Source organism: Cygnus olor, chromosome 2 (assembly GCF_009769625.2).
Source record: "Cygnus olor isolate bCygOlo1 chromosome 2, bCygOlo1.pri.v2, whole genome shotgun sequence".
NCBI lineage: Eukaryota > Metazoa > Chordata > Aves > Anseriformes > Anatidae > Cygnus > Cygnus olor.
Genome location: NC_049170.1, coordinates 38,978,181 through 39,005,023, shown reverse-complemented (window position 1 = coordinate 39,005,023; position 26,843 = coordinate 38,978,181). Strand labels below are relative to the sequence as shown.

The following is a 26,843-nucleotide window of genomic DNA, read 5'->3' as shown; positions in this document are numbered from 1 at the left end:
AATTCAAGGGTTGTTAAGCAGGGAGTTAGTTCATATTAAAAATGTACCATACACCTCCTATGCTTCAAAGTGCTACAGGATATTTTCAGAGAACCATTAAAGTAGATCTTTAAACTTGATGGAAAAAAAAGGATACCATTTCTGCAAAGACCAAAATACCTTTGTGTGTGTGTGTGTGTGTTTAAAAGAAGAGCTTTAAGAAATCCTTATTTTCTTTAAAGGTCACTATTTTTACTTAAACTTCTTTAATACTTATTATTATTTTTAATAAAAAAATAAAATCATCTTAAAAAAAAAAGAAAAAGCCTTGTTTGTTTGCATTATGCAGGTCATTCATTGACTGCAAATAATGTGTGGAGTCTTTGATCTTCTTTAACCACATTATTCAAATGCATCCATAACAGATGCTATAAGCAATGTCTCATGGCCTGAGGCTAACTTCATTTGCCTGTGGCTGTTATTGTTGCTCATCTGAGAACACCGTTACACCTGAGGCTTCAAATGGCCTTTTGCCCAGTGGTACCTAGTAACTCAGTGAGATGTTCTGTCTTTCATTGTTTTTCAACTCCTATTCTACCCATCTGATATAATATTTTGGTATCATATATTTATATAAAGTATTATATATTAATATATTATATTAATAATACTTCCAGATAAAGGTACAGATTTTTTTTAAAACACTAATGAGTAGAGATTAAATACCTTGGTTTAATCACACTGACTCTTGGAATTAGAGAACTGAGAAAATAGCTGTTTCGTGTCTTCTTGACTTTACAAGTTATTTACCAAACCTTTAGGGGTGAAAAACTGCAAGGCAGATGCCTAATACTTACCTCAGAAAGCGCTTAAATTAGTTTACGGGTAGAAGATGTCATAGTGTCCCACGAGTATCTGTGCTTAAGCCAACTCTATATGCAGTCAAGTCCTAAGGCAACTTGTAAAGGTGGCCCCAGCAACACCTACTCTGTCTATTACTCTTACAGAAGGGATTTTTAAATATCCACAAATGCCAGCTGGGAGGTGGTGAGAGGAGGACATGGACACAATGGATGCCATATTGAAGCCTCTCACAAATCATTAAATCAAAAGTAAACTTCTCTGATTACACAGTATTTTACACAAGTTACACCTTCACAGGAAGAAACCAATTTCCTTTCCATGAAGGAAGGTTGTAGCACTACTAAAGTTCATAAGAGTGTGTGTGTTAGAACAAACAAGACCAAATCCTTTTTTAAAGACTACGAACTGATTTTTGAGACACAGAAAATAAGAATGATGGGGTCATAAGGGAACCAAGGTATGACCTTCTCAGTGATTGAAGATGGAGAGCTTACGCTGGACTAAGTCAGTGATTATAAGGCTTATTGTAGCATCCTCTTAGGCTGCAACAGAAAAGGAAAAAATCCAATCTGCTCCTTGTTTATACTTCAGTTTGGTGGATCATGAAGACCTTATTTAACTATATGTACTCATTGCTGATAATTTTTTTCAGTGGTCTGCCAGGGAGAAAAAGAAGGGATTGTTTAAACGTAGTTCTTTAGTGAAGTGTTCATCTGCTATCAGACTACTCTAAAAAAGTAGATCCCTGGAGTGAGTTCTTCCCTCACAAGTCACTTGAATTCAGAAAGGTTATTTCGCATTTCTGTTATCATAATTGACAACTTAATTTGTCACAGATGTTTTGAAGAAAGTGTAGAAATAGTAAGAGAAAAAAATTAAAAAGCAACTCCTAAAATACTTTATTTTAAAACTTTCTGAAGAAAGCAAGTCATACATTTCCTTGTATTTTAATAGTTACTTTTTTTTTTTTCTGTTTGTCTTCAAAAAGCACTATAACTCTAATAAATAAATAAATAAAATGTAAAAACTGGCTAAGGAACTGAAATAAATACTAAAACTATGTTGAAAAGTACGTTTTTAGTGGGATTTCCAAAAGACATCTCTCTAAAGCTGCTGTATCTGCTGCCACAGTTCTTATACTGTTCTGAACTAATATGGCAGAAATGGGAGGGTACAACCTTTCATCATGGGAAGGTACAAACATTTTATGCTATGGTGAAGATTTGTTAAAATGACAAAAGGAGAACACACATACTTTTATCCATTCTAAGAAGATTGCTTTCTAGTTAGGTGAGAGTACAACAGGTGAGGATCCTGAAAGTTATCCCTGAAAGTATTTAGTTCGTCTTGTAGCTAGGCCTACAGAGTAAGGCTATACCTCTGAATAGAGGACTAGATAGCCTTACTATATGATACTAAAGCCTTACTGTATGATACCGTAAAGTCATAACAGGACACTGAAATGTTACTCTATAAAAACCAAACCTTACTAGTTACCTGTCTCTCACTGATCTCTGTTCCTGGGGTTACACTATGCACTAACCCCTTTAGCAGGTATTTTCAGTATCAGGTAAGCCTCAAGGTAACCATATATTCATTCTGAGGCCGTTAGTCCTAAAGTTCTTGTCTAAAAATATTGTTAAAACATTTGTCTGTAACACAGACTCCTTTTTTTTCTCCCTCCTTTTTTTTTTTTTCCCCTGCCAATAACCTTAACTGCTTCATTGGTTCATTTTTTCTTCTGATAAAAACTCTCAAAACATTTAGCTAAAATGGGTGATTTACCAAATTAAATGTCTGCACTATGAAGCTCTGTTGAAAACCTAACAAACAAAGAACAACAACAAAAAAAAAACAACAAACCAAGACTATTTTTTAAGATAAATTTTGCTTTTATTCAAGAACAGTCTCATGTTATTTTAATACCTATTCATTTCTGCTTCACAACGGTACAGAAATACATGAAAATGAAAAACACAATAGACAGTCAAGAAAATTTATTCATACTCAGAAAAAGTCTTGGAATGGCTCCCATTCCAATTATACACAGGGATGCAAGTAGAATAGATTGTGGGAATTCTTTTATCCTAAACAATTTCTCTTTACCTATGTTTCATAAACTTAATTGCCAAGCAAATTGATCTGCAATTTCCTTTACCTGAATTAGTCATACCTATTGAAGATTTGAAGCACCCCTCATAGTGCAAAGGAATCACAATTTAACCTGCAGGACCAAGCCAGTGAAATGAATATGTTAGCTTTACTTCTTTCATTTACATATATTGAAATCTCTTCCCGCTATGCCCAGTCATCATTCTGCAATACTGATCAAATGCAGCCCTTATGTTTCTGTAAGATAATTTTTCCCTACATTCAGACATGATTTACAGAGGTAAAACTGGAGAAACTAGTTTTATTGAATAACCTTCCTGAAAAATGAGTGCTGATGAATTCAAAGAAATATGGGAGTATCAAAAAAAAAAAAAAAAAGTAGAAAAGTAGTCATGAACACAAAACAACTGAACAGCGACTTTTCTCTCTTTTGAATTAGTCAGGGAAAGAGGGGCTGCCTATCTAAATCACTGCCTAACTTTTTGTTATTAAATACCGATTACTTTTAAAAAATAACTTGTAAAAATATTTAATATAGTAGTAATAACATTTTGGGAGGAAATATTTCATTAACAAGGACATAAATAGGATCTATGGAGAAACTACATGGCTTAAACATATGTCTAGAAATTCTAGCCTTATAATAAAACATAAAGTGATACTCAACCTGTGGATCCATTAAGATCATGGATCATTAAATATGTGAGAAGGCTCCTATAGCACAGCTGTGGTTGCAATTCTATCAGAATCTCATACTTAGGGTCACCCTTGGCTAGTGGTACAGTTCAAAGATCACATGAATAATGACACTTTAAACACTTACGGAATAGGTGCACTGAAAGAGACTGATATAATGAAACAAGCTGATGACTGTGTGTCCTGGGTTACTTTCTTCCATGGCTCACTCTCTTTTACTGTGCAAGAGTCCTTATAAATGCCCTACAATAGCAGTGAAAGCTTTAGCAATGCAACTCAAAATTTACTAAAGAAGTCTATGGAGTTGCTTAATGCTCAGAATGTTTTATGTGACAATACATACTTAAATGTAAACTCTATGTACTTACCTATGTTTGAAAGTCATTATGATTGTGTTTATATAGAGTGGCTGCAGAGAATAAGCCACTTGGATCATTCAAAACGGTAAGCATTTTACTGATTGGATTGAAAATTTTACATACCCACTGCCTACCTTAATTTTTGAATTTCGTTTTCATCAATAAGGGGTCAGGACATCAGTATAAGAAAAAAAATTGCAGTGGTATACTAAGTGCTGATATCACAGTGCCTCATAATGCACCTTAGGACCCTGAATTTCTCCTTCTACAGTTTTATAACTTACCAGACAGCTAACACAAAATCAGAAATGCTAATGTAAACATAGTTTCAACGTGCATCCAAATGTGTCCAAATCTGTTCTTGTAGGTCTGACTATAGACATAGAAAATAATTAAGTGGAAATCAAACTATGTATTATACAGGTTAATGCTAAGTTTCATTCTTCGGGACTAACAGAAAATAGGAAAAAACAAAACAAACAAACAAACAAACAAATACTTACCGTTCTTCTTATAGAACATGATTTCTCCTTTGAATTCTATCTTTTCCTCCAATGATTTCTCAATCTGAAGAATCATTTGCTCATTTGTTTCAGCACCAAGTAAAAATTTACAGCTGCAGCTCTTCTGCATGACTTCAGTTCTTGCAAATCCAGCAAGCTCACAGAAGCCATCTGAGCAGTAAACAATAGGGAATCCCTTAGCCACCTGAGCATTTGCAAGGATGAAGTTACTATCTGTAGAGGAACACAAAAGTAAAACAGGAATTACACACTGAATTCTACGTCATTTGACATAATACTTCCTTTATCTTTGTCGGAAAGCACAACTGGGCATATATTTACAAACAAAGCCCCAGCTGCCTGCAACATGGCTGCAACTTCTGTTTTTAGACCATTAGTCAGAATGGTCTAACAGATCACAGAGCACTCTCATTTGATGATTCCTCATGCACCATCTTGCCTTATTGCATCTTCAAGCAATAATTTACTACAACTGCCTCCAAGATGGCACATCCAAAGAACACTTGAGCAAGGACTGGTGATGAACATGGAAGCTTTGGAGAAGTTTCAGAGGTCCTACATTATGCTTCCACTCAAATTCCTCTCCACTCTGTAGGCTAAAGATGACTTTTATCATCACTTAAACTAATTTCTTTTACAAAATTTTTCTACTTAAAAGTAGAGTTGAGGGACATTCTGTGGCTATGTGAAATCTTTTGTCCTTTATTCCCCCACCAGACTTCATTTTTATTTATTTATTTATTTATTTATTTATTTATTTATTTTGTGAGGAGGAAATTATTTTATTCAAAAGCACTGCCATCTGTTTTCCAGAGCCCCACCATACTTTTTGCATATGTAACAGGCACATAAGAGTCACAATGCTTTTACAACTTAATACATTTTAGAGTTTTAAAGTGTACGTGAAATGCAATCAACATCTTATAAATTTAAGAAAGGTGTTTTGAAATGGGCATCAATCAGCAAAAAAATGAGGTTGTAACTTGTGTTCAAATCTTTAACTGTATTTTGCAGCTGAATGGTTTGTTTCCATGCCCTGTGGAAGTGTCTTTGAAGGTTTTGTACTTTAGACGCTCATCCACAGTTTACATCTACAGCTGTTGCACTGTATCGTCTTTTTCAACTGTCACAGAGACACTTTCCAGACGATATATGAAGTTCTCGAACACTTTTTTTTTTCCCTGTGTTTCCTTATCTTCAAGTGAAAATAAATAAATAAATAAATAAATTTTATGTGAGGAATGTGTCCAAACTTCACATTGAGAGAGGAAAGACTATTTTTTGTCTACTGTTTACTAAGGAATGTATACCTTAGAGCTTGCTATCAGGAGCAGTCTAGTCCCAAGACAGATGTTTCTCATATTTCAGACTTATATGCATGTGGATTCTTGTGTGTATTAAGAAAAAATATGAAATTAATTTAACTAAGTATCTCTTGATAAATATACATACATTTAAAGAGAAAAATTGAACTATTTTAATGAAAAAAAATCAGGTTGCTATGCCTAATTTCCATACAGGGATATATTATTCATGAATGGAGAGACATGGAGATGGACAGAATGCATTTAGTAAAACTGAGTAAAAGTAAGTGTGATTCAGACTTAACTGTCACAAGAGTTTTAGATCCATGAAATTACATCAACTTCAGCTACTTTATTCTTTATTTACCCAAGGGATAAAATACTATGGCTTGTATTGTTCCATATTTTTAATACAATGTTGAGTTGTGTTGGTTTTTTTAAATGTTTTATTTGCTCGTGAGACTGCACCTCAGTTACTCCCTTTTTGCTCAAATCTAATTAAAGTATTTCAATAAATGATTGTTAAATTAAAACAGATGCTTCCCCTTTACCAACTATGTACTTTAAAAATGCATTCAGTGCAGTGCTTGGTTTTGCTTGTCATTTTTATTTGCCTAGCTAGAGAATAAGTATCATTACCATTCATGCACTGACATGCTGCTTCCCCATCAACACAAAACTAAATCACCACACTGCCAAAAGAATTAAAATCATACGCTTCCACTGCAGCTTAATGATGGTATTACAGTGAAAGACCTGCAAAACTGTACATCCCAAATGTATTTATAACTATCAAATTAATGTAATCCTGAGTTTCTTATTGTTTAAGATATAATTATGCATTGCAAAGCCATTTGTAAAATTTATTTTATTATTATTCTAATTGTGAACTGCAAAAAGCAGAATATAGGACACCAAAAGGACAGAAAGGATTGGGAGGATGCTCTCTAAGTGTAGGAGTGTTTGAATATCATTACAAACAGGAATACAGTGGACCTCACTAAGAATATCATTTTATGAAAAGTATTAGATGGCCAAACTCTGCTGTCACTTACATCAAAATAAACCCAGAATACTTTATGCTACCTTATCATTCACAGCAGAAAATAATTTACTTCTAAAAGACCAATCCGGTGTTGGCTAGAATAACAGACAATAATTCCTATAACATCAGTGGATGTCTGATAAGTCTTGTCTTGCAAGTCTAATTATCTTACACTTTTTTAATAATGACAATAAAGAATCAGCTTCAGGAAGACACAATCAGGATTATGTTTTTTGTTTTTTTTGAGGTTGAAATTCAAGTCAGATAATTAATGATACGGCTGTAATCCCAAACTAGTAGACTAAAAGAAACATTATAGTACTTATTGAAGCAACATCTTTTTGTCCAATAATCATCTGTATTTCACTGAATTCTTAAGTAATGTTTCTTAAGGGATAATTAATTTTAAATTATTACACAAAATAAATTTTCTCAAATCTATCTTAAAATATTCTGGTTCAAAGTTTATTTACTTTTCATAATCTGGAATCTTTAATATCACTTGCTATTTGTAATGAACAAAAAGCACCATAACATATTCAAAACAAACAAACAAACAAACAAAAAATACAACCTAACCTAAGCAATGAGGGTGAAAGGTATATCATTTAAGGCCCAGTGCAACACAAAAAAAAATACAACACTTAGTTCAATGTTCTTCAGAGATAGCTAGATATTAAAATTCAGAGTAGGAAGAATGATATTTTATTTAGAATAATTTATTAGAAATCTATAACTCTTTATAGACTAGAAGTCAGAATTTAGGCTTATCTTTGACCAGTAGACCAGTTGCAATGAGAGATACAAACCTATTAGTCTTTGTATTTTGATATATATTCATCTGTAGATTGCAACACTCCCATAAAAAAATAAAAAAATAATTCAATTCCATATTGATTTTTCAACACATCAACATGAATATTAAGTTATTTCATTCAGGTTGATTGGACTTAATGATCAGTGGACATACTAGATTACTGGCAGTACTTTTAAATTTTTTTTTTTTTTGGTTAAGAAAACACACTGAAGCTAAATTCAAGTTATATTCAGAAAGATGTAATTTTGAGTCTATTGGACTGTTTAAGAGTACAGGGCATTTGCAGGAACAGAGTAGAACTTCTGCCAATCTGCAGACAGCCAAATAATAAATTTTGACAAAACCACAAGTAGCACTCTTCAACTCAGAATTTGTCAAGTGCTCTAACTTTGGGCAAAATAAATCAAATATTCTAGTCATATATTTAAATATTATCTTTAAATAAAAATGCTTGGTTGCATATTCGAGTTTGCATATGACATATAGAGAATGCTTTTTAAAAGCATTTCTGTTAAAGATGAGATAATAAGACTAGACACCAAAAAAAACCCACAATATTCACTAAAGTTTTCTTTTAACAGCAAGACAGCGAAAATGGATGAATACTGAAGGGATATTCCACAAGTATTCATCACAATTCAAAAGCAGATTTGTTTCAGCTACCCTTCTTTTAACTTACCTTCATTTTCTGTAAAGATCACAGAATCACAGAATCACAGAGAATCACAGAATTGTAGGGGTTGGAAGGGACCTCCAGAGATCATCAGGTCCAAAGCAGGTTCCCTGGAGCAGGTTGCACAGGTAGGTATCCAGATGAGCCTTGAATATCTCCAGAGAAGGAGACTCCACAACCTCCCTGGGCAGCCCGTTCCAGTGCTCTGTCACCCTCACTGTGAAGTTCTTTCACATGTTGTTGTGGAACTTCCTGTGCTCCATTTTGTGGCCATTGCCCTTTGTCCTGTCCCCACAGACCACTGAAAATAAGTTGGCCATATCCCTTTGTCTCCCACACTTAAGGTATTTATAAACATTGATAAGATCCCCTCTCAGTCTTCTTTTCTCAAAGCTGAACAGACCCAGGCCTCTCAGCCTTTCCTCATAGGGGAGATGCTCCAGGCCCTGTATCATCTTAGTGGGCCTCCGCTGGACTCTTTCCAGGAGATCCCTGTGTTTTTTTGTACCAGGGAGCCCAGAACTGGACACAGTACTCCAGGTGAGGCCTGACCAGGGCAGAGTAAAGGGGGAGGATCACCTCCCTTGACCAGCTGGCCATGCTCCTTTTAATGCACCCCAGGATCCCACTGGCCCTCTTGGCCACCAGGGCACACTGCTGGCTCATGGCCAGATCAAATTACTTTTTCACATGAAAGTTTGAAGGAAGAATATTAGGAGCTTGCATGTCTGCATTTGCTTTGGAAGCAGGACAGACTGAAGTAGGTAGGACATTGGTCAAAAAAAGACTCACATGGTTTCAAGAAACCTCCATCAGACACACAGAGTAAACCCAGAAACAATTAAACAAGCTGAACCAGAACCATGCTATCTCCACCTTCAATCACAGGCTTACCCAGAGTTGCCTTGTTTCAGTGATTATTCTGATACTCAAAAATTGTAATCTAAGAAACAGAACAAATTTATGTAATGTGCCATACAATCCAGAGAGAAAGGTTTGTTAAAAATCCCATGACAGTGTTTTAGAATTGAGATAATTAAAGGAAAAGGTTATTATGCAATTCTCGGCTTCATAATGAACTCACACAATTTATCTGACTGTTTGTAATGACACCATGTTACACTTAAACTCAGCACTCCCTTGATAAATCTTACTGTCATCTTATTTAGGAAAAAAAAAAAGACAAAAGGGTTTTTCCTTTAATAGTGTAGCTGTGACTGCTATAAATCTTATCACCGTCCTTCTGCAGTTCTTGTAACTGCTCTTTTAAATCAAAGTCCAGATGGTTTCTGCAAGTCTTCCTCTTTAGGAGTGAAGAGAGCATCTATCTCACTTCTTGTGCAACTGAGAACAGCCAACCACCATTCTAATTTAAATATCAAAAAATTTATGAATTAAAAAGGAAGGAAAAGTGACAAAAGAATAAAAATCCCTAGCAATGAAGGGAGTTGCATGCATAAACAAGTGAATCACATAACCACTCTGTAGAATGGAGAACAGTCCATAATTATTCTGGATGAAAGGAGTTGCTACACGTAAGTTTGATTCTATGGTTCCTCCACAGGCAACTTAACTAGAGAAGTCTCACCCCATTCTCATACTGCTACTGAGAACTTGATCACATTAAGAGTTAAGTATACTTGAGTGATTAAAACAGCATATGAAAACATTTAGCTTTACGTCAGCACATTTAAATGCAAGTGAGTTTTTTTAGACTTCAAGCTCATTTACCAGCTATACTTTGAATCTAACTGAAACCAGAATGATTTTATAATACATACATTTTCAAATATCGGAGTTTCTCTTGAAAATCTCAGTGAAGTTACCTGTGTCACTAACGTGAGGTTAAGATTTATCTAGATCTAGATAAGTCAGAATAAAGTTATTTGTTTATAATGTTACCTCTCCCCACTCTTCGCTAGAAATAAAATAAATAAAAGCATATTCCAATGAATCTACGGGAGTAGAGGATAGAAATATTGCATATTAACCTATATGCATGGAATGATGGACAAAGGACCCATCACTGTAAGCTGTATAGTTGATTTAATTGGCCATGTCACTTCAAATAATAGCTACAGAAAGAGTTAATCTGTAATACAGTACAGCACAGAGACATTCAGATAAAATGAGCTTTAGGATGTTAAAACATCTTCTAGTCTTGTTGATACACACAGTTTGCAAGCCATTTAAGATACTCAGTGCTTAAGAATCTCAAACCTAGTCTTCAGTGCCATTGCTGCATCAGGTCAATACTAGATTAATGTCTGCAGCTGTCTTCATGAACCAAAGAAAACACCTATTCCTGAGACAATGTAGACCAAAGAGCAAGATGGACCATGGAGGAAAACCAACTAACAAACAACCACAAAATAAAGCAAAAGGGCACTGATTCTCCCAAAAGACCTCATGCTGAGTTGGGGTATTGGACTCCTAGACAGAGAGGAAAAAAAATAAAAATAAATCATTTGCTCCTCCAGTAGAAATCTCTCTATGTGCTCCTATTTTCACTTCTTTTCTTATTTCTTTTTCATTTGCATCAACCTGAACTATAAGGTGTAAGGATTGGAAAATACTTTGTTCAACATAGTAGCAACTCTGTTACTGTTAACTTTTCACAGAGCACATTTCAAATAAAAATTCGGTGCAATTGCAATGGATGAACTAGAATAAAGGAGAGGAACAATTAGCAGAGATGACTTTGAAGTTCTTCAAAATTAAACTCCACTAGAAGCAGATATTTATGTCTTTTCCTGAGAAGGAAATATTAACTAGTTTAAGAAATCTCTTTTCACTTTTTTTTTTTTTTTTTTTTTAAGATTTACTTAGTATTACACTTTCATATTACACATACACCATGTGTAACAACAATCTAAATCCAGCAAGCACTGAATCAGGGTTGCAATGAAATATTTCTTTTCCCGCTCTTAAGCTGTGAGGTACATGTCACAAATGTACTAATTCTCCTCTGGCAAAAATGGTGCATCACTGTGCCTCACCTATACAAAATGATCTATCCTTAGAACAGACCCAGACCCAGGTCTGAATTTAAAGTGAAGGGAAAAGGGACAACAGTCATCCTTTCTCAGCACCACCTGCTTAGTGTAGCAGTTGCTGTCAACAGTGGTCAGCTCAGCGTCTTCAGCATCACTATAACAGATGCATTTTTCTGGCCCTGCAGATGGTGTCAACACAAAATTTTTGTATGCAATTTTCGTTTCCACATGCAGGATACACAAATAACAGTATCCAGACCTTTGTCTTGTCAAAAACATTGGCTGTTCAAATATCACATAATCCTTGTGTTACTGTTACATTCTCTGAATAAGAAGAATGCATCATTTCATGTAAGCACTTAACTATCCTGAAGTTGTTACTCAAAGCGGCTCAGGGATGCTTTTCGTGGATGCTGACTCATAAACATAATTTCTGTGGTGTTCACAATCACTTTAAAAATTGTCGATAACACCCACAAAAATCTCATGCCAGCTTGTGATTTTTACTGTACTGAATTCATTCTATACTTATTTTACTAAAATATTAATGTAGCAAAAGAGTACCAGGGCTCTATGGCTAAAAATGACCACTTGGAGCCTTTGCAGTTTATATACTCCTCTCTCACTCCCTAAAATTTAGAAAAATCTTGAGTTAATTTTAAAGGTGTGAGGAAGCAAGCTCCCATGCGCTTATTCCAGTGACATAAGTTATCAGTAAGATAACTGCAAGAATTTCTTCATGCAGTGTTCTTAGAGAAGCAATGGTAACCTAAAATGATGCTATGGAAAAAAAAAATGTTCAAAGAATGTTCTTCTGGCAAATTGACATAAATTATGTTAAAAGGGAATTCAGAAATTGATGAACAGTGTCCAGGGAATGTAATTTCCAAAACACAGAATTTTATACTAGGCTATTTACCATAACAAAGAATGACGCTTACCCTTTTTGAAATGTTGTTTCCTCTTAAATCAAAATAATTTCAAGGATCTCAAAATAGGGCTCACTGATGATGTACTCTTGAGCAAGATCTGTGAATAAAACTTCTTTCTGGAGTGGAAGGGAATGTTGTGAAATTACAGGTGGGGATGTGATTAGGTTGTCATATTCAAAAAAAAACAACAAAAAACAAACAAACAAAAAAAAAAAACACAAAAAAACAAACAGATCATCTTGTAGTGGGTATCCCAGCTGAGAATGATTTTCAGAAAAACCCAGAGGGAAAAATGCTGAAAACTGTGGAGAAGTTGTAGTTGAATGAAAAAGAAAAGTAACCTTAATGGAAAAGTAAAGTAGGTGCCTGAAGTAGACATAGGCAACTACTTATAATTAAGCTAAAATGGACAGTCATCCCTCAAGTCAGCACCTCCTGAATGATTGGTATAGAATAGAGCAAGAACACCTGAGCTTAGATCTACTGATTTATAGAAAGATGTTAATAAGAAAGGAAGAAGCTGATAAGGGAACTTGAAAGTCCTGAGGAGAACACCAGCATAAAATGGTCACAATCTGGAGAAAAGATCCAGATTTAAACTAGAGATGGTCTAGGAAGTTCAAAGCATCCAGGATTTCCTTGCAATAAGTACAGGTATAAATAGGCAGTAAAATCATCAGATTGTTGTTGTTGTTGTTGTTACCTTAGGAAAAAAAAGTAATAATTTGGACTACTTATTGTCTCAGTAAAAGAAAATCAGGCAGAGGAAAAGAAAGCTATCCAAAAATCTCCCTAAATTCAACCTCAGAGAACTTAAACAGTGTAGACAAAAAGAAGCACAACAAAGTCATGGAGGGCCTTAAGTATAATTAGATCCTCAAAAACCTACACCTTTTTATGTGTGCTTGTTTTGTTTTATGTCTCTTTCTATTTTAAGAGGATTAAAGAGGCTAAGTAACACAGATGAAACTTTGGCATTTCTATAGCAAGTGTTATTTTCATTTTCCTGTGAAAAAAAAACAATTCCCCTTCCCACCCTCCTGACCTCCAACCTCCTCCTCCATCCCCCCACAAAAAAATTAAAATAAAATAAAAAAATATTACTTACATGAGAAGGCAACTCACACCAGAACACTAGACTGGTTTTCAGTAATTAGTCCAAGATCTAAAATTTCCGTATCCCAGAAAAATGTTATCTATTAACTATTCTGCACTTAATCATCATTGTTGGGGAAACAAGTAATTTTTATTTCAGTTTTCTTGGCCAAAACATACAAATTACATTTCAGTTTTCAGCTAAATTCCTCTTACTGGTCCAAAAACTTTCATGCAAAATCTTTTTTTGCCACTATACTTGCAAGTCAATGTCAACACTACTTTTGGTCTACAGGAATGAAGTATAAAGATGCTGCAATCAAATGCCAGGGTTATTATGGGAGGTAGCTGGAAGCCTTGCTTTGTCTTGCCAAAGGCCAATCTAAAGCAATTGACTGAGGACACCTTAACCAAATGTCAGCAGATACTTGTTACTGATTGCAAAATTTTTTATGTGAGAAAGAAAAATTTTATTTGCTCAAAAAAGTTTTGAAACTCTTCTGAAACTGTTTGTAGAAAATCTGGTGTTCACACCATGGATTCGTCCTCTATCTTATCAAGTAGCAGTGGCACTGAGCAAACAGAGAAAAATACTAAAAATAGACAAACAAAAAAACTTTTTAGCATAAATGGTGGAAAGTTCTGTAAATTATGCTCACTGAAAACACCAAAAGTTGAAGAAAGCTGCAAATGACAACCTGATTATACTGCTATATCTCCTATGTGACCCAATGCTATAAATTTGGAAGTAGTTTTGCTGTTCTAGATACTGTTTTGAATGTGAAAAATTATTCAGAAAGACTTAAAATCATTTGGATAACTTAACATGCATTGTATACATCAACAGAAATGTCTTTTCAACTTTTTGAAAAGACAATCAACTTTTACAGTTTTGGTGGCCGCAATTACCAAAATGGTGTTAACCTCTTCTTTAGACAACTGAATCTCAGTGTCATGGTCAGGAGCTGCATCTCCACAGGAATGGTGGAAAGTGATTTCTTCCAAGGGGTTAAACAGAATAAGGACTTATATCTGTCATATAGGAAACCTATGGGACTTCATTCCTTCATGTCTAAGCTAGACTCTCTTAAAAACACAGAAAGTGGATAATATCAGTAAATAAGCCACAAAGGACTTCAGAAGAACCCTTAAATATTATCTTCACATAGGTAGGTTCTAAACACTGAGTATATGCACCTGACCTTGCCCATGTCATTCTTTTTTACAAACAAGTCAAAGAGCATCTGTATGTGAGGTACTTTTCCTTACCTGGAAATTCTTAAAAGAAAAGAAATGTACAACTTGCTGTTGCTGTTTTTATTCTAACAAAATAAAGTGAATGAAATGTGAGTCTGACCTCTTGGATTACACTGTGACGTAGGAAAATCACTCAATTTCAGACCACCCTATATATCTAATAATAAAAAATATGGTTATTACACATATTGTGCTCCATGCTACAAAACAACTTAAGTTACAATAGCAATAATAACTCTGAAAGTCTTGGGTGAAGGCTTCACAAAATCTAAAGTTAATAGATAAAAACACAATCAAAAAGTGTGAAACCTAGCCTCTTAAAACAAATATTCTTACAACAGCAGAGAACATATATGGTAAGGAGGACTTATGTAGAAAATGGTAACAAATGTTCTGCAGTGCCTTAAATACCACAGTGTCTTAGTAACGCTATGGGACTACTACTTGCAACCCTGTAAACTTTACCTACATTGCTGATGCAGTGTTTTCAGAGCCTCTGTTGCATTGTTTTTCTTTTATTCTTCTCATACTCTTATTCTTATCTTGTCACAGCCTTGCACCCACAAGCCACAATAGTGATGGCGTCTTGTGGGAAGCACCTATCACTGGTCTAAGAATGACCTCTTTATTCCCTTTGCTTCCTTATCTCACTCTGTAGAATTTAGTTTATTAGAGCAAATGGAAATACTGCAGACAACAAATTAGATAATAGTAATTTAAGTACTCAGTAAATATTAACCAGTAATATATGCACGCACAAGCTTAACAAACAGTAAATACATATCACTACAAGCTAATTCACATATGACAGAATCACAGAATAGTTGAGGTTGGAACGGACCTCTGGAGATTATTTAGTCCAGCCTGCCAAACAGGGTCATCCCAGTCAGTGCTAATAACATTGTGAATGTGAGCAAAAAATGGGAGGGCTAGAGAAGGTTCTGATGAAAACTGGATAGCAGTACGAGAAAACAATGTTAAAAAGCTTTTTATTAATAGCCAGCCAATGCACTGGAAAAACACCCAGACCTCTTCTGGGGATCCTCTCCCTGCTCCTCCCAGCTGACCATTGCAGAGAGTATTCCTTTTCAGTTCTCATTCCCTCTTTGTTATGTTACTTTCCTCCAAAATCAGCTTTTATCATTAGAGTCAATGTATTCTGTAAGCTATGGGCTCCACTACTAAACATCTGTATACGTAAGCAGATCTTAACACCTTTTCTGCCATCACAAACTTCCTATTCATTCCTTATTCTCATCCTCTGTTTTCTCATTCTCTGCTCTTGCCTATGCAGGCTTTCTCATGCTTTGTCCCTTGTGCTTTATTTTCCACCCAGCTGAGCTCATCATCTAACCCAATAAAGATGGGCATTTTAAAATTTTTCTTAAACTTGTGTTCTTGTGTTGAAGACCTACTGGATTAGCAGGCTTCATCCTGCAGTCATGTGAGAGCAGAACATCAGAATAAAAGGGTGGTGGTTAAAGCAGCATCTAGAAGGAGGAGGAGGGATGTTATCTCACCCCTTAGAGGACAACAACCCCTTACATTGGCTTGGATGATTCTTTGTATGGTAACAAGTGTAAGCTACTTTGGGTCAGTGCTCTGTGGTAGGGACCAATTGGGGGAGCAATACACACGATGCAATCCTATAGAAATGGGGCATCTTTTAACAAACATGTCTGAACCTGAATGCTGGTGCATTGTTTTCTATATTAATACAGACTCTTGTACAGGAGTTACATCAGTGGAGCCACAGCAGGAGCAAAAAAAAATAAAATGTTCCAGGGATAAATGAATTCTCTCATCAAGGCAGTCATCCAAGCACTAAATAACAAACTAGAGTCTGACACAGTAATAAATTGGGATTCATTCAGAAGAGGGATAAAAGTCACCTTTTAGAACACTTCCAGGATTTACTTCTTTTATCTTTCCCTTTCATAAGATAAGACTTTCCATTAGTTTTCAGCCTCAGCTTAGATGGTCAGACCTTTCAGGGGGCTGCCTAAGAATATCTCTTGCTTCAGGAAAACTTGATCACAGGCCTCTCTCTAAGAAAAGAGAGTTTTAATTTCCTATCCTTTTAACAAAGGCTTGAATGTTAAAGTATGCAAGATCCAACTCTTTTCACTCCTGGAGACAGAAGAAATGTGGAGGCAGAACTCTGAAACTTGGTTCTCATTCCCATTTTTAGTTACTATTTGTTTCATTCCTCACCATCAGTTGGTGGAGATGGCATCCTTCTGCTGGAAGGATTAACTTCTTCAGTTTTGTTAGATGCCATGTTCTAGGACATTTTATAAGCATATTAAAGACCATAGTCCTAAACTGCCTAAATGATGACCAAACTGTATCTTAAAAGAGACAAAAAGTAAAAAAAGAAAATAGAGGAATACAGGGAAGACAGTTTTTATCAATAGCATTCTCTAGAAATGGCAAACTAATTATTAAATTAGTTATTAAACTAGTTATTTTACAGCTGTATGCACAAGTCCAATCATTAACCTCTTTCCTCAACTTCATTACTCCACTCCATTAAAGAAATTCCAAAGGGAAAGTTACATGAACAGTATTTTTAGATGTTATTAAAATATTTTTAGTAGTTTAATACCTTTATGAGTGGTATTTTTTTCAAAAATATCTTGTATTTTATTTTTCAACATATAGAACTATTCACTTGATTATAATATTTAAAATTGATTAGAATACTGTCTTAAGACTAAGTTTTGGGTTTTCAAACTTGTTAAAGAACAGCAATTTACCATCTTTCTAACTCACCAACCAACCCTCTACATGTCAAAGGTTTCCTTAGAAGCAGAAAATGTATTAATCACTTCTCTGGAAATGTTACTAACTAGCTTTTAATTAACATTTAAACCTGCTTTTAAAAATATTTTATTCATATAACCTTTGCTTTAGAAAGGTTTGTGTTCAAAAAAAAAAAAAAGTCAAATAAAACATATATGAAATGAAACAATTTAAACTGATATATTGAAGTTCCAAGTAAAAAGATTTTCATTAAGTATTTTTGTGGCTCAATAAAAAAGAAACCAAAAGTAATAATGATAAGCTACTTCATTTTACCATTTCATATGACATAGTAATGAAAATGTAAAACACCATACAGGGAAAAAAAATCAATTAAGAAAAGAAATAGAGAAAATAATTTCACAAAGCTTTTGTCCTTTTCAGGGTATAGCTGCAATAATGGATTAACCAACATTACTATTATTATTATTATTTTCAACATGTCAGAAAAGTAAGTATGTTTGGACTTTTGAAAAGTAAAACACCAATGATATTTCAGGAAAGGGTTTTCTTCCCCCTCCCTCCCATCCCAATGGCATTTAGGAGTCCAAAATACATGACATTGACTCTACATTTCCTTTTTCAGAGACACTCTGCAATTTTTTTCAGTTATAGAGGTCATTCATGTCCTCTTCTTTAAACAACTAAGGTTATTGCTTGCCTGTTTACTCGCCTGTTGTGTTCTCTACTGACTTCATAACATCCAGAACTATTACTTTCTTGAGCTGCCTGAGTTCCCAAGAAAGGGGTCTTATGTAGGTGTTTGTTGTTGTTGTTGTTATTTTTATTTATTTATTTATTTTTAGGGGGGAGACATCTCCCTCTGACTGGATTTATGAAATAATTAGAGTAGAATAGAATGGAAATAACATTCACCTCAAACTTGAATTAAACAGAGATCTGAGATTTACATATTCTTGATCTTCAGTCTACTACAGTCAGTAAAAGTTCATAATATGCAAAGGTTAGTCACATCAATCCCTGCCTTCACAGCATTTAACAACCCTCCTGAAAAGAAATAATAATAATAAAAAAAAATCTCTTCCATTTAGATTTTCTTAAAAAGAATGAGTAACCTTGTTAAGAGTTTGAACTCCTTGATCTTGTCCAACCCTTCAAGAGACACGACAAAAGCATAATCTGCTATCAGCTATATACCTACAATGGAAAACTTAATAACATAGCAATAATCTGTACAAATCTGAGTTTCCATAAGAAGTGAAAAGAACATACAGCATATGTTTACTATCTTCTTTTGCAAAGAGAGGCAACACTAAGGATTTCAATTTACAAATACATTCTTGTATAATCAATCACTATGTTTCAATTAAAATCCAACAATGTTCACATATTTCAATATATATTTTGTATGCAATAATTTAGACATTTAAATTCCTTTAATTAGCCGTTGCACCATTTCTTAGTAATATGCCAAACATTTTCATGTTTCATGCTCTCAGTTATGCTGCTTCACACTTGAAGAAGTGGGAGCTGATGCTAATCAAGCCAATATTATTCAGCTGGTAAAATTAATGGCAAAATCTTACTTCACTTTCTGTAACTAAAACCAAATTAGAAGAAACAAATTAACTATTTTTTAAATTATTATTATTATTTCCAAATACAACAGGATTTATTTCTTAAAAAATTAAAAAATAATAATAAAAAAATCAATGTCTGGTCATACGTTTGTATTGCTACATGGGTATGTATGTGAGATTTGTATTGATTACGACAAGATTATTCTGTAACTGAGATGTGTCATTTCCTAAAGATTTCTTTTTTCTCTGTAAAATAAGTTAAAAGGAAGTACATTAATAACAAGACTAACATGCAATTTATAAAATACTTCAGGAATATTATAACTCATGAGAAGCCTGTTCCTCAGCTATGAGACAGATGTGTCCTGTTGGTGTCCCACCACATTCAGCACCTCATCCCTCAGAATCACCAAGAGTTAGTTGACCTTATCAGTGACGTTCACCTGTTGCTTTCAACCAAACAACATCCAAGCCAGCCTTGTATTGAAAGTTAGATGAGGTGCACGCGTGCATGCTTGCTGCTTTGGGTTTTCTGTACATTTTCTGTATTCGATTTCAAACTCTTGAAATGTTCACAAGGAAAAAAAAAAATCCTTTCACAGGGAGTTACAGCAAGTCTGCTATAGAAGCTCGTTAACTATTAGCTGTGAAAACTAAAACTCAGTTTTACAGGATTTGCAGTTACTAGCCACTGACTTCACTGCACTCCACTATGAGAATATTAATAACCACTTTTCTTACAGCACAATACTTCAACCCTCTTACTTCTCTACCGCAGTACTACCTACATATAACCCCTCATAATTCTTCCAGTTCCTCTCTTTCTTCTTCAGGTCCCTACCTACTTTAGTTTGCTTTGTGTTCTCAGGAAGAGGCAGAGCACATTATCATGGCTTGCAAAGACACGCATGCTGGTTGGTTTGCTGGGGGGACAGCAGATGGGTATCTTTCACCTAAGAGGCATGAGTAGGGCAAGTGGAACTGCTGCTGAGAACCAAGCAAATGGCATCAGTCATTTTATACAGCTACTCTCTGATTCTCCTACGGGCGTAGAGCACAAACTTAGTATTTCTTATATTATCCAGTATGTCCCCAAGTTTATTTGGGGGGGGGGGCGGGAAAGGGGAAGGAAGGAAATTATAAGATAGCATGAATCTTGTTTCTTGGAACCAGACCAAAAAATATGTGCTTGGCACAATTATATTAGTTTTACTCCATCTCCCAGAACAGTATGACAATATAATAGTATTACACAATGAAAATTGGTGAATGAAAAAGGTGAGAATGAACATCTCCAAACAAATCTAAAACAAATCTAAACAAATTAGTTCTCTTGACTCTGGTTTAAATCTACAGAGAATCAGTAAGAACAGCATTCTGAGTCAGAGCATGCATGCATATATTTTGCTAACATTGTTAAAATATGCTCTTTTTTTTTTTTTTTGGTTAATCTGAAGGGTTTTTTGTTTTGTTTTGTTTTTGCTTTTGTTTTAGTTCACCACTGCACAGTATCTTTGCATGGTATAGGTGTGCAGTGTGCATATTTTGGTAATTTTATTGGCCAGAAGACCCCAGATCAGATGTCACTCTCCTCCAAGCATATCAAAGCACCTTGGCCACAAGCAGATACTTATTTTTCTTATTTTTGTTCTCCAATCGATAGATGTAAACTATTGCAATCACTCAGCTTTTTTTTTTTTTTTTTTTTTTTTTTTTTTTTTAAGTTAAGAAGGTGTGATTTGTGAACCTAATTCTTCTTTTGGGATGCTAATCTTCTCAAAATGAAATGTCACTGTTAACGATTCAAGGATAGCATATCCATAACTAACAAGTAATAGCTAAAATGTAAACTCAAGCTTGCTAAAAACTGGAGATGTATATCCCAGTTACATTCCTTCATGGGGTTCATGACCGAGAATTAAGACCACTGGTACTGAATCATCCCTTTGTTCCCCTTATTAATATTATTCCCCTTATTTTTTAATTTATTTATTTATTACTCTGATTTCAAACTGCTGCAGTTCAAAAGTTGTCTCTATCATCTTATATTGCCTATCACAATAGAAATTAAAAGGTTATTCTTGTGAGAATATTAGCAACCTAGAATTAAACTCCACACTTTCCTTACCCGCAATTATGTCTTAGTGTAACAGATGCTGATGCTGTCTGAAAAGTTTAAGAGGAGATGACCTAATAAGATCTTGTTTAAGTGAAACATATTTGGCCTTCCATGATGTTTCTTAGCAGTCACAAACATGCACACCAAAATCACAATATAAAAAACAGACTAAAGCTCTGTTGTTACTACACAAACTTAGAACAAAGAGGGAAAACAAGAAACTGATATACATCAACATTTCCTCTCCTTGATTCTTTAAGAAAACAAATTTATAATGAGAACAAATGATTGTCATTTTAATCAATATATATATTTTTCCCGTTTCAAAAATAGGTTAATCATCTTCATCCTTAAGTATATGTATTTTAAATCTCATTTTCCATGCTCTCAGTTAGTCTGGTATATCTCCAGGGCAACTCATTTGACAGTAATAAATTTATCTTACTCCAGAAGAGATGGAAATCTGGGAACTTAGATTAAGCTTCAGTATTTTTGAAAAGTATTTCTGTTGAATGCAGCACTTATTTCCCAGCTGCTGGAAAATTAGATTCTGATTTAAATAATATTCATTTGCATCTTATAGAAAATATTTTCTGTGCAGACTCAAGGAGAGACAATAATTATAGGATCACAGTCTAACGATTAACCAATTTTATTAAATTACAATATTGTTATCAAAAAAGAAACAGTGAAATGGTAGCTAAGGCAATAATCATTTTATGTTGCTGTTAATTTTACTGTCAACAAATAGAATTTCTTTCTAAACTTCCACATTCTCTCTTTTATAAACTGTTTTATTCCATTTTTGAACAGATATTGCACATTTTGAACAGATATTTATTTTGCTACTAGTTTTGGATCGTTGCTGTTTCCTTTTTAAAATTCCTTTCCCTGAAAAAAACAATGGTGCCAAACAACATTCAGCTGTCAACCTGAAAATATAGGACAAGGTAAAGAACATGCATTTTTATTCCTTGATAAGTATGTCATCTGCATCTATTCAGGGAAAAAAGTATGGTAGTATCATGAAGTTCATGAAGAACATGAAGTTCGGACTGGATTTTTTGCATTTTTGAGATCCCCCATGTAACCACATACTGAGTAACATCTCTCTTGGTTCAATTTCTTAAAATTTTTTTTCCCCTAATATCTCGAATTAAATCAACACTTTCCCTGACACCAGACCATAATTTATTTCAATTTGTTTACTCTTATGGGTGTCCAACTTCTTTGATTTTGTAAAACAATAACAGCAGAAGAAATATAAAGACTTTGGTCAGCACGGCCATATCCTTCATTACTACAAACACAGCCTTTTCACAAGGAGTTAGCAGAACTTTTGATTGGTTTTGTTGAGACTTGTGTCTGGATGAAACTGTGCTGCCAGAGCTGAATGTGCTACAGCATAGAAGGCCTTCTGGATGAGACTGACTCTTTAATACTCAGTCCACAGGCCTGATTATTAAAGATTATTTTGCAATTTTAGCAGCTGTTCTTTCACCAGAAGTTAAGTAAAATAGAATTGAAGTAAACAGCAAATTCAAAACTAATCAAAACACAGAAACAATTATAGAAGATCTGTAGTTCAGAATCAGTGCTCAGAATAAATTACATCAAAATGGGTTTCAGCCTTCCTAGATAAATCACTGGATTCCCCTGGATTATTATATTTGAAGGGAAGTGGTGTTTGGATGTTTTCTGCTTTCAATGGTTTTTGTTTATTTTGTTGTTGTTATGTTGTTGTTTATTCCACATAGGAGGGACTAATACTTCTTTGTCTCTTCTGTTTATTTTTCTGCTTTCTGCTTTCTTCTTTTCTGCTTTCTAGTATCTCGCCTCCATTCCTTCCTTGTTCCTTAATTTTGCTCATTTAATTTTTCTGATTACTTGCTCCAGCTCTATTCTGCTAACTCAAGTCATTTTCCATTCCCACTATCAGGAGATTACTGAGTAAGGATGTAAAGGCAACTGAGCTGAAAACCACACACGCACACAAGTTAATCTTTGTGGACTATATATAAACTTAGAAATTGTTTGTTACCCCAAGCTAACTGTATTGGAAATCAAAACAAGCATTTCAGAGAGCAATGGGAAGATAAGCTTCCTGACAGCCAATTGTTTTATCCACAAATAAAACATCAGTTCTGTGGTACACATACAGGACACGAGGCAGCTTTCCTTAACAATATTTACCCAGTTCCCTGTCTTTTAAGTAGATTGTCATCTTGAAGAAATTCATCAAGACATGGAAAAGCTGAGAAAAGTTGATAGCTTTCTTTAAGCTACAGGAAATGAGACATTTTGCTCAATCACAAGATTAAAAAGTAGAATACCCTTGCTGAAGCTGGGTCAAACATAGAAAATGTGTCCTTGCATTTCTTCAAGCACATAGACAGAAATAAGTGCTAATTAAATAACCATATCATCATTAGCAACAACTGCTTGCCAATTATTTAAAAGATTTGTCAAATCAGCTAATAAAAACTTAGAGGAATGCAACCATTATCTGCATTAAGTGTATTTCAGCAGAGATATCTAACAACTGACTAAGTCCAAAACAGAAGCCCATTTCTGAGTGATCAGACTGCTTATTATGTAAGTGGAGAGGTAGCAGGCAGGAAAACATTTCAGGTCTAAAACTGCCATCTATTTGTTCTATTTATTCATCCGTTTAATTCATCTATTTAATTCTGAAAATGAATGAAATTTAAGTGAGTTGTTCAATCAGTTAAATACACATTTATTACATGTCCTACCTTGTCCTACTTAAAAGCAAGGCTTATAGACAGGCCGCTTTTATCAAATGTTGTGTGGCTTGCAGGTGGTCTCTAGATGCAGTATGTAATCCAAGTTTATTACACTACAGAAGCAAAAATCTGAGGGACATCAAAAAGTGTATATAAAAGAGTCACAGCAATGATTGTCAACTGTAACTCAGAGAGCTTGAGACAAGACTGGAAACTTGTGGTTGCTCTGCAGCCCTATGGGAAGGAGCTCTCTTTTAACAGAGAGACAGTTTTGTAAGAAGCACTGGAGTTTAGAAATACAGATTTTGTTCAAAATAATTAAAAAAAAAAAAAAAAAGAAAAAGAAGAAGAAGAGTAAGAAGAAGAGGGAGGCAAAAAGCTTGAATCCCTTCCTAGCTTTTCCCACTGAAGTAGACAGGACAAATTGTATACACCTTTGTCATTATTGCCTTCCTCCTCTGTCTCAATAATTAGAAGCTAAGACACTCATCTACCATGTAGGATTTGTCCCCAAGCAGGTTGTATCTGAAGGTACATGAATTATCAGAGTATGTATTAAATTTCTGTCTTTCAGTCTTTTTTATTCCACATGAAAAATAATATTCCCTGAGTCAGAGAGAATTTCACAGTCACTAATATCTCAGGCTGTTGCACGTTTTGTGAGTAAGCACTAACTCCTCTGATTTGTCTGGGAATTTTTTGTAAGGGCTAGTGGATGAACTAAATTGTCTCTGGGAGTTTTCAAAGCCCAGTATTCTTTAAGTCTCTCAGTAAAAACCTCCCTTTTTCAAATGGATTTTACTGTGAGGATTGTGTCAGTAAGTAACACAGTAATTCAAGATGGTAGGCATAGGCATTTTTCTTAGCTAAGGTTTCAAAACAGATATTATCCCTCAACTTCAGCCTCTTTCTGATATGCAGACTTTCTGTAAAATAATAGCTACATTTAAAATAATAATAATAATAATAATCTGTTGTCTAACTTCTTTTTTTTCTGGCTAAATACATTAATGCTTATTTTTAGTACATGATTTTTTTTTTTCCAAAGACTACAAAAGAAGAAGGTGCTTTGTGCATATAGTAGTGTTCTCATTGATAACAAAGACACCACCGTAGTTTCAGATGTTGTAATAGGAAAAAAGGACAATTTTGCCCTGTAGATGATGTCTTCCTGTGGCAAGGCTGCTATTGTAGGCTCCTTTGTGTCCTGCATGAGTCTGGCTCTCCAGATTCTGGAGTGCAGTGGGATACTTATTACTAAATTCCAAAATTAATTAGCCTGTATTTATAGTGTTTTGAAAGAGAAAAACATTACACACATATTGATGTTACAAGTAATTAAGAATAAAATCTTTGTTAGGATCTGATGTTAATTCCCTGATGCCTAGCAAGCAGCATAATTATTTCTATGAAGATTGAGCTTTTTGTATTGAAAAAAAATAGAAGATTTTACTAAAACCAGACTTGTATAGCACTGTATTGTCTGCATCTCCTATTCCTATTCTAGACAGTCACAGCTGAGCATTTCCTCAGACTTAAAAAACGTAGAATTTTTTTAAAAATTGAAAGCAACAGTTAATCAGAGACTAAACTTTCTTGATCAGCTTAATAATAAAGTGAATCTCAAAGACTGTGTCTGTCTTAAAAAGAAAATATAAAATATTATCTGTTCCTGAGGTCAACAGTGCAGCACATTCCTCCTTCATGTAGGTTATTCATTTAGTTTACACCAAACACACACACACACACACAAAAAAAAAAAAAGGGAGAAAAAAAGAAGAAAAGTGAAAAACAGATCCACAAACAAATAAAAAAATATACAGGCAAAAAATGTCAGGGTAACTTCATTCTTACAGCGTATTGGGAACAAGCCTGCTCCCTGAATCTTTCTTTGGATTTGCATGTGAATTCAGAAGTTATTTTGGACCCAGAATCACAGAATCACAGAATCGTCCAGGTTGGAAGAGACCTCCAAGATCATCTAGTCCAACCTCTGTCCTAACACTAACAAGACCTCCACTAAACCATATCACTAAGGAATACATCTAAATGTCTTTTAAAGACCTCCAGGGATGGCGACTCAACCACTTCCCTGGGCAGCCCATTCCAATGCCTAACAACCCTTTCAGTAAAGAAGTTCTTCCTAATATCCAACCTAAACCTCCCCTGGCGCAACTTTAGCCCATTCCCCCTCGTCCTGTCACCAGGCACGTGGGAGAATAGACCAACCCCCACCTCTCTACAGCCTCCTTTAAGGTACCTATAGAGAGCGATGAGGTCTCCCCTGAGCCTCCTCTTCTCCAGGCTAAACAACCCCAGCTCCCTCAGCCGCTCCTCGTAAGACTTGTTCTCCAGACCCCTCACCAGCTTCGTTGCCCTTCTCTGGACTCTCTCAAGCACCTCCATGTCCTTCTTGTAGCGAGGGGCCCAAAACTGAACACAGTACTCGAGGTGTGGCCTCACCAGAGCCGAGTACAGGGGGACAATCACCTCCCTAGACCTGCTGGCCACACTGCTTCTTATACAGGCCAGGATGCTGTTGGCCTTCTTGGCCACCTGAGCACACTGCTGGCTCATATTCAGCTGCCTATCAAGCAGTACTCCCAGGTCCTTCTCGGCCAGGCAGCTTTCCAACCACTCATCTCCCAGCCTGTAGCGCTGCTCAGGGTTGTTGTGCCCCAGGTGCAGGACCCGGCACTTGGCCTTGTTGAACTTCATACAGTTGACCTCAGCCCATCGGTCCAGCCTATCCAGATCCTCCTGCAGAGCCTTCCTTCCCTCGAGCAGATCGACACACGCACCTAACTTGGTGTCATCTGCAAACTTACTGAGGGTGCACTCGATCCCCTCATCCAGGTCATCGATAAAGATATTAAAGAGGGCTGGCCCCAGTACTGAGCCCTGGGGGACTCCACTAGTAACCGGCCTCCAACTGGATTTGGCTCCATTCACCACAACTCTTTGGGCCCGGCCATCCA

At 35.3% G+C, this 26,843-nt stretch overlaps 1 protein-coding gene across 1 annotated transcript in view; it reads right to left on the bottom strand.

The window, feature by feature from the left end:
* KCNH8 (potassium voltage-gated channel subfamily H member 8) overlaps positions 1 to 26,843 on the bottom strand; it is a 192,288-nt gene that overhangs the window by 108,240 nt on the left and 57,205 nt on the right. The window contains exon 3 of the mRNA XM_040550428.1: positions 4,514 to 4,747. Coding sequence (XP_040406362.1) covers positions 4,514 to 4,747 — 234 coding nt within the window. The remainder of the gene's footprint in view (positions 1 to 4,513; positions 4,748 to 26,843) is intronic.